At 39.5% G+C, this 13,153-nt stretch overlaps 1 protein-coding gene across 13 annotated transcripts in view; it reads left to right on the plus strand.

Moving 5' to 3' along the window:
* The window catches only part of LOC118667076 (spermatid perinuclear RNA binding protein), a 142,014-nt gene that overhangs the window by 76,242 nt on the left and 52,619 nt on the right, over positions 1-13,153 (plus strand). For all 13 annotated transcript variants that reach the window (XM_036329710.1, XM_036329716.1, XM_036329721.1 and 10 more), the window contains exons 4-5: positions 6,333-6,498; positions 10,571-10,715. In XM_036329710.1, the coding sequence (XP_036185603.1) occupies positions 6,333-6,498; positions 10,571-10,715 (311 nt within the window). The remainder of the gene's footprint in view (positions 1-6,332; positions 6,499-10,570; positions 10,716-13,153) is intronic.

A 13,153-nucleotide genomic window follows, 5' to 3' on the forward strand; every position in this document is an offset into this window, starting at 1 on the left:
AAGGCCTACTCTTGCACAAATTTTGTGCATCGGGCCTCTAGTCAGTAATATTATCTAACAATCTAGTTCTGTGTCTCCCAGTCCCTGTTCAAGTTAAATTCTCATGCACTTCATATTTGCATTGTACTTTGGAATGTGTTATGCCCTTTTAAACTTTTTTAAAATTGCAAAATATATAAGATAAAACTCACCATATTTACCACTTTTAAGTGGTTTCCTTTTTTAGTGGAGTTCATGCCTTCTTAACACATTGTTTGCGGGTAGTTTTTATTGCGTGCTAACAGGTGGCGCGGGCCATTTTTGCTAATTTTTTGCGCAAATGGCAACGTTCAGTAAAATTACGATAACTTTAGTTTACGTATTTATATGTTACCCACATTCTACCGCTAGTCTATAAAAAACGTATTAATACGTGTCCCGCGCTCTACTACACTGGTAGAACGTATAAATACGTAAAACATGTAAACACGTTTCCCGCATACAATGTGTTAATACATCTTCAGTTTGTTCTCATGGCTGGGTAGACTTTTGGAAAGTGTTCTAGTAAACTTTTGCTTACCTGGATTAGGTCACTGTGTTTTAAAGGGATGTGTTTAATGTTTTTATTGATTTTAGAGAAGAAGGGAGAGGGATAGAGAGATAGAAACATAGATGAGAGACATTGATCAGCTGTCTACAGGGGCTTGAGCCCACAACCCGGCCATGTGCCCTAATCAGGACTCGAACAAGGGACCTCTTGGTTCATGAGTAGATGCTCAACCACTGAGCCACACCAGCTGGACTGTTTAAAGGTTTTTAAAAGATAATGTGCTCCACGTGTGCTTCATTTGGATTTTTAAATATAGCTCCCTATGTTGATGCTCTAGATTATAAAGTCTTTCCATTTTGTGGACTAGTCACAGGTTGAACATTTGTCTGGGGTTCTTCCCACATGGTAGAACCCTAGTTGTGCAGAATGATTGTGTCCTTATTTGTATCAATCAGAGGCAGACACATCTCCCAAGAGCAAAGGTGTGTTTGATAATAGATGTGTATTGTGCTCCTGTTATATGTTGAGTAACACTACACAGGGCACAAGATGGGTGAGGGCTAGCTGATGGTTATTAAGAGCCTTCTCTTGTCAGGCAGTTTTTATTTTACCTTTTTACAAACAGACTCAAAGTCAAATTGCACAAGATCCCACTGTTTGTATTATTAGAAATACTAGAGTCCCAGTGCACAAAAATTTGTGCACTCGGGGGGAAGTGGGGGTTCCCTCAGCCCGGCCTGTGCCCTCTCGCAGTCTGGGACACCTCAGGAGATGACAACCTGCTGGCTTAGGCCTGCTCCCGGGTGGCACAGGGCAGGCCCAATCCCTAGGTGCAGCCCCTGGTCAGACTCAGAGCCGGGCTGATTGGGGAGTTGGGGCGCCGCCCCTGTCATGCACAGAGCAGGGTGGATCGGGAGGTTGCGATGCCACCCTCAGTCACACTCAGGGTAGGGCTGATTGGGGGGTTGGGGCACCGCCCCCTGTCACACTCAAGGCAGGGTTGATGGGCAGGTTGCGGCGCCACCCCCTGTTATGCACAGAGCAGGGCCAGTCGGGGTTGGGGCGCTGCCCCCTGTCACAGAGCAGGGCCCATCAGGGGGGTTGGGGCTCCGTACCCTGTCACGCACAGAGCAGGGTCGATCAGGGGGTTGGGGAGCTCCCCCCTGTCACGCACAGAGCAGAGCCCATCAGGGAGTTGGGGGACCCCCCCCCCCGTCACGCACAGAGCAGGGCCGATCAGGGGGTTGGGGAGCTCCCCACTGTCACTCACAGAGTAGGGCCGTTAGGGGAGTTGGGGCACCGCCCCCTGTCACACACAGAGCAGGGCGGATCAGGGGGTTGGGGCGCCGCACCCTGTCACACTCAGGGCAGGGCCGATGGGGAGGTTATGGCTCTACCCTGTCACACACAGAGCAGGGCCCCGGGGGGGGGGGGGGCGGCGGTGGGCGTTGGGGCGCTGCACCCTGTCACACACAGAGCAGGGCCGATCAGGGGGTTGGGGAGCTCCTCCCATCAGGCACAGAGCAGGGCTGATCAGGGGGTTGGAGCGCCTTCCCCTGTCACGAACAGAGCAGGGCAGATAGGGAGGTTGTGACCCCGCCCCCTGTCACACACACAGCTGCAGGGCAATCAGGGGGTTTGGGTGCTGCCCCCTGTCACGCTGATCCCGGTGCTGGGAGGCATATTACCCTTTTACTATATAGAGGCCTGGTGCATGGGTGGGAGCCGGCTGGTTTGCCCTGAAGGGTGTCCTGGATCATGGTGGCTGTCCCCACTGGGGTGCCTGGCCAGCCTGGATGAGGGGATGATGGCTGTTTGCAGCTGGTCACACACCCTTCAGGGTGGGGATCCCCACTGGGGTGCCTGGCCAGTCTGCGTGAGGGGCTGAGGGCTGTTTTCAGGCTGGCAGGTGACTGAAGCTCCCAACCACTCCTTTTTTTCTTTTTCTTTTTTTTTTTTTTTTAATTCTGGGCCAGCTTTAGCTCTGAGGCTCCAGCTCTTAGGCCTCCGCTGCTGAAAGCAGGTTTCTGGCCTTTGTTTACCTTCTGTATTTGAAACAATGTTGCGATCCTGCTGGCTGAAGCCCGGCGACTAAAGGAGGTTTTTGGGGTTTTGTTTAGCTTCTATATTTGTAACATAGTTGCTTAGAGTTGCAGGTCAGAGGCCGGCAGCGACAGGCGGGGAACGTTGGTTTCCTCCATCACTGAAGCAAGCAAGCCTCATGTTAGTTTCAAGCTGCCTGGCTGCCGGCCGCCATCTTGGCTGGCAATTAATTTGCATATCACCCTGATTAGCCAATGGGAAGGGTAGTGGTCGTGCGCTAATTACCATGTTTCTCTTTTATTAGATAGGATTAGGATTCTGTTCTTAAGCAATTTCCTGCATTTGGGTTGCTTGCTTTACAATACCTTCTGTATTCAAGTTCATTATTAACTTCAGTACTGAATTAGGACTTAGTTTTCCTGTTCAGTCATGCTGTCTTCTATATGAGAAGACCAAATATATCATAATTATTATATAGCATTTAATAAGTGAGGTAATAATGGCTCGTTAACAATAGCTACCATTGTATTGCATGCCAGTTACTGTACCAGATTATTTTCCACATTATTGTAAACCTGCTAGTCTCTGTTATTATTATACTCCTCCTCTGCCACCATTTCATTTATGATATTTTCACTGTTTCAGGTTTGATTACTAAAAACAAGTGACTCGGTATTGTTATCAAACTTTAACTTGCTTGAAGTCACTGAATGAGTGTGTGTGGTGTTGCCAGGATTCATACTTAAGTCTGTTGGACTCCAGATCCAGTCTTCTTAGCATCTTTGCCTCCATTTCCTGTGACTAAATGTGAAAGTACAGAGCAGGGAGAGATTATGTGCTGGTTCTGGGGATCAGAAAAAAACTTTGTGAAGGAAGTAGCATGCAGTAGGTTTAGAAGATGGGTGGGGATTTGGCTCAGGTAGTGAAAGTGGAAGAAAAAATAAATCTCAGCAAAATGTAGGTATGAGCGCCCAGCCGGTGTGGCTCAGTGGTTGAGCATTGACCTATGAACCAAGAGGTCACGGTTCAAATCCTGGTCAGGACACATACCCGGGTTGCAGGCTCAATCCCTAGTAGGGGGTGTGCAGGAAGCGGTCGATCAATGATTCTCACATAATTGCTGTTTTTATCTCTCTCCGTCTTCCTCTCTGAAATAAATAAAAATATATTTTAAAATAAAGATCTAGGTATGAGAAAGTGTAGGGACTGTTGAAGGATTAATAGCTATTTATTGAGCTATTAATATATGCCAGGCTCATTCATTACATTAAATTAAATATTTTCAGTACTGGTCTGAGAGGAAGGTATTATTTCCTTTTTGCAAATGAGAAAGTAAGCTCAAAAAGTCAAGTAACTTGTAATTTGTCCAGTGTTACAACGTAAGTAGCAGAGCCAGGATTCGAACCAGGTATTTACATGGTTTTTTAAATTGCCTCTCAATATGCTGTCAGTGTTCAGTGGGACACCAGGAAAGTAACAGGGAGAGTGCCATCATCTGTGCAGTGCTTTTGGAAATTTATTCTGGTTGCAGGATACAGTGTAGATTGGAGATGGCAGAGGTTAGTCAATCAGGGTAATGAAAGGTTATTGAGATAGTATAGGGGAGAGGTAGTAAGAGCCTGAAAAGAAACTAGTTTGAAGGCAATGGTTTGAGGGAGAATTTACAAACTATTATTAGATTTGGGAGAATGAATATGAGAGGACAGGGAGACAAAAAAAAAATCAAAGATGACTTCATTATTCTTTTTTTTCTTTTCTTTAAATCCTTACCCAAGGATGTGTTTTTTAAATTAATTTAGATAGAGAGGAAGGGGAGGGGAGGGACGGGGGGAGAGGGGAAAGAGAGAGGGAGAGAGGGAGAGAGGGAGGGAAACACCAGTGTGAAAGAGAAACATCCATCGATTGCTTCTTGTACTTACTCTGACCAGGTCTAGAACCTGCAACCTAGGAATGTGCCTGAACAGCTATCAAACCTACCACCTTTGGACAACACTCCAACCAACTGAGCCACCTGGCCAGGGCCTGACTGTTCTTTTTTTGTTGTAATTAATCCTCCCTCAAGGATATTTTTTCCATTGATTTTTCAGAGAGAGTGGAAGGAAGCATGGGGGCAGGGGGAGAAAAACATCAATGTATGGATTTGAGAGAGTCTCATTGATTGGTTGCCTCCCATATGAGTCCCGACTGACCAGGGCCAGGGATTGAACCTGCAACCCAGGTACGTACCCTTGACTGGAATCAAACCTGTGACCATTCAGTACATAGGCTGACACTCTAACCACTGACCCACACCGGTCAGGGCCTGACTGTTATTAATATTAAGTAATTCCCTACGCTTGGGTCACTTGCTTTAAAATGCTTTTTATTTTATTTTTTTCTATACTTGCCACCCTTAAAGTTTCTTTGTGATTTTTTTTATTGATTTACTATTTATGAATTTCTGAGGTGTGCCAGGTGCTGAACCAATGACTGGATTATTTATAATTTACTGTCTTGTTTCAATGATCACAATTTGTTTCCTTTCTCCTTTTTCCAGTTCATTCTGTACTCTGCTGACTTTTGCCCAACTCTGCTGATTCTTTGCCTCTAGCTAGAATGACTTTTTAACCAAATCAAGACTGGGCTGAAGTCAGACTTTCAGGTTGCTTTGCTTAACCTTTTAAATTTTGACCTCTCCTTTTTCTGTACTTGGGATGCGACTATAATTAAAAAAACACCCTGAGTGTTGTGATCAAACCGACTTGAGTTTGAATCCAGGCTTTGCCATTTTACTCTCACTGTGAACCTGAACAATTAATCAGCTTGTCTGAGATTCACAATTTTTTGTTTTTCAAATGCAGGCTTGTTTGAGGTATAAATGAGAATTGTGATATGCAGTTTGTTCTCGGTTGTTACTTTTTCTTCCCCTTTTAAGCAGGTTACTGCTTTTGTACTTACACAGTGTAAGCCTCAGGAGCAGGAGTGATTGGATCTCCTTTGAGTATGTTTTCCATACTCAAACATTTGCTTACTTGTTGAATGACTGGCTCAGCTTAGTTATAGTTTCATGTGTGATTAAGGAAAATGAACCCCTAAAAAACTTAAAATCAAGGGTAGTTACTAACATTCTTTGCACCACTCTCAACTTGATGTTCTTTGAGTATTTGTTCTTTTTTTTACTGCTGGATTCGAAATGCATATCCTGGCAAATTATCTTTTGGTCTGTTTTTTCCTCAGCCCTTTGCTTTTATCACATTAAACTGCTTTCTCCATAAACCTGTGGATTCCTAGAATGATAACAACTAGAAGGGATGAGCTAAGACTCATCTAGCCGATAGCCATTTGACAGTTGTGGATACTGAACCAGCAGGCATCACTAGGAGTAGAGTTCTGGACTTTTAGATTTCCATCCTGATGCTTTCTCAGTATCCCATGGTGCTCATGTTCCTCACAAATTCTTTAATTACCAATAAAAAGATAATAGGAAGAATTTTTTAATTTGAAGAAGTGTTTAAGATCGAGATGCAGTATTTTGTATTTTCCTGAGCAATATAGATGTGATGAAAAATTTTTAAATCTTTTGTCTGAAATATGCTTCCTAATGATTTCTTGGGGAAGGTTGATACTATATGAGCCTTAAATTGCAGACTTAATTTTATGGAATTTCGGATATCTGGATTTATATACTCCCTTTCACATGGATAGCCAGAAAACCAAGTAATGATTAAGTTTTAGTCAGGAAATAGGTTGTAAAAATAATCATTCAGACTTTTATTTTTAGGGATCAAGGTGGTCGGACATTGTGTGGTGTAATGAGAATTGGCCTGGTTGCAAAAGGCTTGCTGATTAAAGATGATATGGACTTGGAGCTGGTTTTAATGTGCAAAGATAAACCCACAGAGACCCTGTTAAATACAGTCAAAGATAATCTTCCTATTCAGATTCAGGTGAGTACAGTTTAATTGCACCTCTAGGATAATTTGTAAAAAGGTGAAAATAGGTAGTGACCTTGAATTCAATAACAAGAAATCGGTAATAGTAAAGGGTACAAACAAAAGGAATGATGCTTCTCTGGATCAATGACTCATCCATCCCATATAAAGCAAATTTCTGGTGATGGGTGATGAGTACTCTGGATACATGTATCAAGTTAAGGTGGCTGTTAAGGTACAATCTTAAATTTTTCAGGTGTGTCTTGTTAAGAACCTTCCTGTTGTACAGACCAGGTCTCTCAGCATTGTGAAACTCTTGGAAGGGTTAGTATATTGCAGAAAAGAATTGAAAGATAAAGAAGAGCTGAGGCAACTGGAGATTTGCATAGATGGTAATATTTAATATCGAAGACTCAGTTAATTTAACAGTCACCCACTCATACTTTTAATGCAAAGTCACTGTTAATTTCTTGTTTCCAAACCTTTTTTACCTGGTGATGCATTTAGAAAATTTTAATGTTAGCATACTTCCTGGAGGATGCTGCTGAAGACTGAAAGCTCCCCAGGGCTGAAGGCAACCCTAGGACCACGCTGCTACCTACTCTGAGGACCAGTGCATCACTAATTGGGAAGCCATGATCACTTTTCAGTTTCAGATATGTTATTGTGGTATTATTAGATTGTGGCTTTTTGATGATTCCATATCAGTTAGTCCTTATATCCATGTCAAATAAATAGATAGCAGTCTATGAGGTACAAACTTTGAGTTGTTGAATGTTCTCTTCGTTGTTTTTTACTAGTAATTTATATTTCTTCTAAAAAGCCGCCCCCCCCCCCCCCCTTTAAGTAATAGGAATTTTAAGCTTGCTTTTTAATTGGCTTTGTTAGTAGATCACTTTCTTTCATTTTCACCAACTAGTTGTCAAAACCATCTTTCTGGCTTTTTAATCTAGCATTCTTAACAGTCAAATTGTATTACTTGTTGACATATTCCCCTGTATTAATTTTTGGAGCATCTGCTTTATCATTCTTAGATCTTAACATGATTTTTCAAGTGACTGTATAAACATTTGGCTTTTCCATTTTTGATTCTGATGAAATGTTTTTGGTCTTTTTAGGGTTAAATTTATTTCTTTAAAAAATTTTTTTAAAGCCCTTTGTGATCATTTGGAGACGGAAAGTGGCAAGCAACATGAAATACATAAAGTTTTAAGAAACAGAAAGCCCAATAACGGGTTTCTGGCTAACTATACTTTTTGTCATTAGAATGTTAATAAAATTCCTCTTGTTTCTGTTATTTTTTATATTGCTTTAAAATTTAATCTATATTTCTGCTTTTAGTATGGTAAATATTGTACACTTAAATCTATAATAAAGTAATAATAAAATGGGTGGCTATATTAAAGGCTTTTTCAGCCATTTCATCCCCCTTTCTGTTTCCTTTAGTGAGTCCTGTTTGTTATGAGAATGGTCATATTCCTCATGTGTTAGGGTGGAAAAAGATTTGAGAAACCAGTGTTGTAATAAATCAGAGTTCTTATTCTGAAAGTCTATCACATTTTTCTGGTATTGAAGATACAGGAGATTGGGCCAAGCTTCAGTTTGCATTAATAGAGCTTTCTCTGTGCAGACCACAACTGTGTGAACAGCAGTTTTTCCCTTTCCTGAGGGGTGTGTGTGTGTGTCTTTATTTCTGGGCACCACAGTTTTAAAATGCTCTTCTTGAGCTAGCAAGTGTTCAAGCGGGGGAGCAAGAGAGAGGGCAGGCTGTGTAAACCAGTTCAGATTTAAAGTGATTGGGGCTTTTTAGTCAAGAGAAGACTAAACAAGACTCAAATAGCTTTAGGTCTATGAAGGGCTTCTTGGAGAAGGTTAAAAGAGGCCTGAACTATGAAGACCAATAATGAAAATTATGAGAAACATTTCAATTTAATATAGCCAATGAAGCTATCCAATGGTGAAACCAGCTGCTTTGTGTGATGGTTAGATCCATTACTATAGGTGCTGGGTAAAGGTACCCACATAAAATGGTGATGTTAATTGTACTTCCCTCTCATTAGATTGTATACATGTTCACACACATGTGCCCAAATATATACATATAAGTTACACACACATTATTATTACTATTACTAATAATGTTTCAGAAAATCATTTTAAGGATGATTTCTACTTTTACTCCCTGCTTCCCCCTTGTTTTTTTGGTATTTGTGTTGAAAACCAATTTCTTATCATCTTATTTTTTTATGAGTTTAAAAATCTTTTTCTTATTTTAAGCACTTACCATAGTAAAACTTCCAGTTAGCTAAGTACCTTAATTAATTGAGGTTGTACTATACCTTTTCTCTCCATATTTTTTTCCTAAGGTGATTTTTTTTTAATGTATTTTATTGATTTTTACAGAGAGGAAGGGAGAGGGATAGAGAGTTAGAAACATCGATGAGGGAGAAACATCGATCAGCTGCCTCCTGCACACTCCCCACTGGGGATGTGCCCGCAACCAAGGTACATGCCCTTGACCGGAATCGAACCCGGGACCCTTGAGTCCGCAGGCCAATGCTCTATCCACCGAGCCAAACCGGTTAGGGCTTCCTAAGGTGATTTTAAAACTTACATGAGCAAGAAGGGAGACCTAAACCAGAAATCACTTATAATTAGTCTAATGCAAGGGTGGGGAACCTTTTTTTCTGCCAAAGGCCATTTGGATAGTTATAACATCATCCACAGGCCATACAAAATTATCAGCTTAAAAATTAGCTGCTATATTTGGTCAAACATTTAATTAACTCGCCCCTAATGCCTTGGCAGGGCCTGACCAAATGATTTCTCAGGCCTTACACGGCCCCTCGGGCTGGACATTCTCCACCCCTGGTCTAGTCCAGAACTTAATACCGTATGCTTATTACTTTGGATCTGTCTTATGGTGATCTGCATGAATAATTGAAAAATTTAGTTTGACTCATTCTCTGATGGACATCTTTAATGTTCTTATAGTGGCAAAATGAATGTGAGCAGTTTTCTGTTTTTTCTTTATATTCTAGTTCTGTTTTTTCCAGTTACTCTGTGGCCTTGCCCTTCCTTGGCTTCCTCTATTCAAAAGTAGATAATGAGTTTTCTATTTTCTATCTTTTTTTGAAATGTTTAATGATAAAATGCTATTTTTATGTAAATGACTCTGAGTTCTTTTAATGTGCAGTGATGAGCAGAAACCCAGTAGTGTTTTCATTTACCTATTTATATCAGATAATAGGTACTAAATTTTGACCTCCAAGAAAGGCCTTGTGTAATTAATATGTGTGTGTGTGTGTGTGTGTGTGTGTGTGTGTGTGTGTGTGATAATACATTAAATACAACTTATGTGATTCTAATTGGTGATTATTTTGTGGGAGGTTCTTAAATTGCATATAGTTGTATATTGAAAGAAGTAGTATACATTTATTTCCCTGTGGGTGTCAGATAACTTGTCCCATAGTGATGGGCCTCACTGGAATGATCTCTGAGACCTATAGTTAGAGAAGGGAAGTTACTTGTTTATACTATTTTTTGTTGTTGCTGTTGGTTAGTGACTGTAGAGATTCTTTCTTATTCATTCTTGTTTCTCTTTAGAAATCTATATAATCGTATATAAAAGTCTACATAATCTTAAATTTGTAAGTCCTTGGTAAGTAGGAGTTCCTTTTTAGGCTCTTATCAAAAAAAAGAATTGGTTTAGAGAGCATTCCCAGCGATTTATTTTTCTACAATAGTTCTCTGTAATAATGTAAAAAACCAGTAATTTACTGTTTATAATATAATGATGCTGTTGCTATTTTACATTCAAATATTACAAAGAATGAATTGAAATACTGTTTATAATTGTATAGAGAGTTGACATTGTGGTTGCTTTTTGAGGGATGGAGAAAGGATTTGCTGATAACTTGGAAGGAGAGAGAAATGTTATCCCTAAAGAACTAGTTAAAGACTTTATTCACTCTCTTGACATAGTCTTACTAGTAGTTAATAACACTTGGAAACTAAGGGACAATCATTCATTTTTTGAAAATTTAATCTAATTAATTGGATGTTTTGAAATCTTGGTGACTTTCAGAAACTCACAGAAGAGAAATATGAAGTGGAACAATGTGTAGATGAGGCATCTATTATAATTCGGAATACAAAAGAGCCCACGCTAACTTTGAAGGTGATACTTACTTCCCCTCTAATTAGGGATGAATTGGAGAAAAAGGATGGAGGTACATACACATATATTTTTATTTTGTTTTGTTCATGAAAGACCTCTTTAGTGCTATGTTAACTATGCTTTATAGATTTATGAAATAACTGTCTTCATTTGTTTATGCCAGTCATAGTATTTTAAACAGCTTTGTTTCTACATAAATCACTATTTTGCAAAAATGTATATATTTGAAATATAAAATATGTTAATTGAGAAACTTGTGCTTACCATGTTGGTCATAACTAATTTTATACTCTTTTGGCGTTATGGTATTGCATTGTTATTGCTGTCATTCAACCTATTCGGTAGAGTTGGCTATTAGGTCTGACTCTAGGATTAAATGTGGACCAAACAATATTTTCATATTTATTCAGTTGTTAAAATTACTCATTTGTACATTGCTCTTGACTTCTATTAACTATATATAACCTTACAAGATTTATGCTTTACCTAATTGCCCATATGTAAATATGTTTTATAATGTAAGATATAAATTGGGGGATTGAATTTTTAAAATTAACCTTTAGTAAGTTTTTTTCCTAGGAGGTTTGTGATCCTGTTAACATTTTGATTATGATGTATGTGGGAATCATGCCTTAAACTTTCTTCTGAAGTTAAAAAAAATTCCTGTATGGCAGTGTCATCCTTGTAAAAGTAGAGTGAGAAACCTATTCAGTTTTGAGAAGTAATGATGGAGCCGAACTTCTTTTTCTGGTGTTTTTATTCTGTCAAGTTAGCTTGTTTCCGCCTCTCAGTTCTGTCCCTACAAACTTGACCTGTGATATTTCTCCTGTGTCAGACCTTTGACCAACCGCCCTCTCTCTGTCATGACAATTTAGAGGCAGTCCAGCCTGTCTGGGCCAATGGAGACTTTCTATTGCTCCTTTTCATCACTAGACATTTAACAAGTCCCATTGCTTACTCCCCTACCTGAAATGCCAGTGCAGTAAGAAATATTGGTCAGTTTCTTAATTAATTTCAAGTTGACAATAAAGGTAGACAAAGACATTTACCAGTCATGTTAGAACTTTGAGTTTTGGCAGACATGTGATAGACTCCTTTTAAAAAGCTTTTGGGGTAACTAAAATCAGCTATACAAACCCAACAATCTAAACTAGATACATTTATGAGTTATAGTTTAAATTTAAAGTGCATCCAATCTATAATTGGGTTTATGCATGTACTGGTTTTTTTTTTGCTATATATAGTGTCTCTAACACCTCTGAAGAACCAATCTTAAATGGCTTAATTTCTTTAACAGCTTTTCAGTTCACCATTAACTGTAGAACTATAAAATGATTTCTGAAGTATCAAGATAATTCTGTTAATTCTGGTAAGCTGTGTTCTACTTGACACCCCTAGTGTAAAACTAACCATTTTTAAGTAGAGTTATAATTATAGGTATTCTTAAAAATTATTTGAGTATAGAGAGATGAGAACAAGATTGCAGTTGCCAACGACGATATTAATTCTATGTTTGCTTGTAGCTGTAGGCGTCCCTTCCATTACCTGTTTGAAAATATTAAGACAACATCAGACTTCTTTTTTCCCATGGTTTTGTGTTCTTACATGGGGTTTTGTCATAGTTTTCAGTGATACCCTTAAGCTTAGTCTGTTGTTTTTATTTTTTTAATTTCTGTTTGGGGAAACTGAAAACAGATTCTTGTATTGCATCCTCACTAGAAGACTAGTTATGGGATGGAACTTGTGGTAAAATAGGAGAGTCAGTGTTTGTTCAAGATGTTTGGGTTACTGAAGGATCCCAAGACCTTTTAAGGGCTGACTTCCATTAGTTTGTGTTAACATAGTTGGTGTGGGATCAGGGAAAGTGAAAGAATCAGCTTGGCTCGGATGTTTTATACATGCTACTTCCTCTTCTTTTGAATGGCAGGAAGATTTGCTTTGCTGTTGTCCTCAACCTCCCAGCCCTTTTGACTCACTTGTTATCTCTTCCAGTTTGCTTGTTTTGTTTAACCTGGGTTTTGTCAAAGACAGTTTTTTTTTCCTCATGTGTGCTAGAAGTTTTGTGTATTCCTTGGAAAATTTGAGGATCCGGCATAACTGAGTATTTGACACCTAGACTGTAGGTCTTGATTCCTTACACTAGACAGCTCCTCCCTCTGATGGAGGTCTTCCCAGCTGTAGGGGGCGAAAGCACAAGATTATTAGGGTTCCAGGAATTTCTAAGGCTGATAACTTTCCCTTTAAAAATAATCTGCACTTGTTTTCTTTCTCAAAGTTAAAAGTACATGGAACATATTTCAAAGAGTATTTTTCTGTAGAATCTCAACTTCTCCCCTTCCCACAAAACAGACTATATACTGGTACATATTTGGGTAAAATCTAAAAAAGGGGATAAAGTGTGGTTGAGAGCAGAGAGAACTGGAAAACTGGGACAACTGAGGGCATTACACTTGACCTCCTTAGGTCCACTTCTTTACCTATTTCAGGTCA

Source organism: Myotis myotis, unplaced genomic scaffold, assembly GCF_014108235.1.
Source record: "Myotis myotis isolate mMyoMyo1 unplaced genomic scaffold, mMyoMyo1.p scaffold_m19_p_12, whole genome shotgun sequence".
Lineage (NCBI taxonomy): Eukaryota > Metazoa > Chordata > Mammalia > Chiroptera > Vespertilionidae > Myotis > Myotis myotis.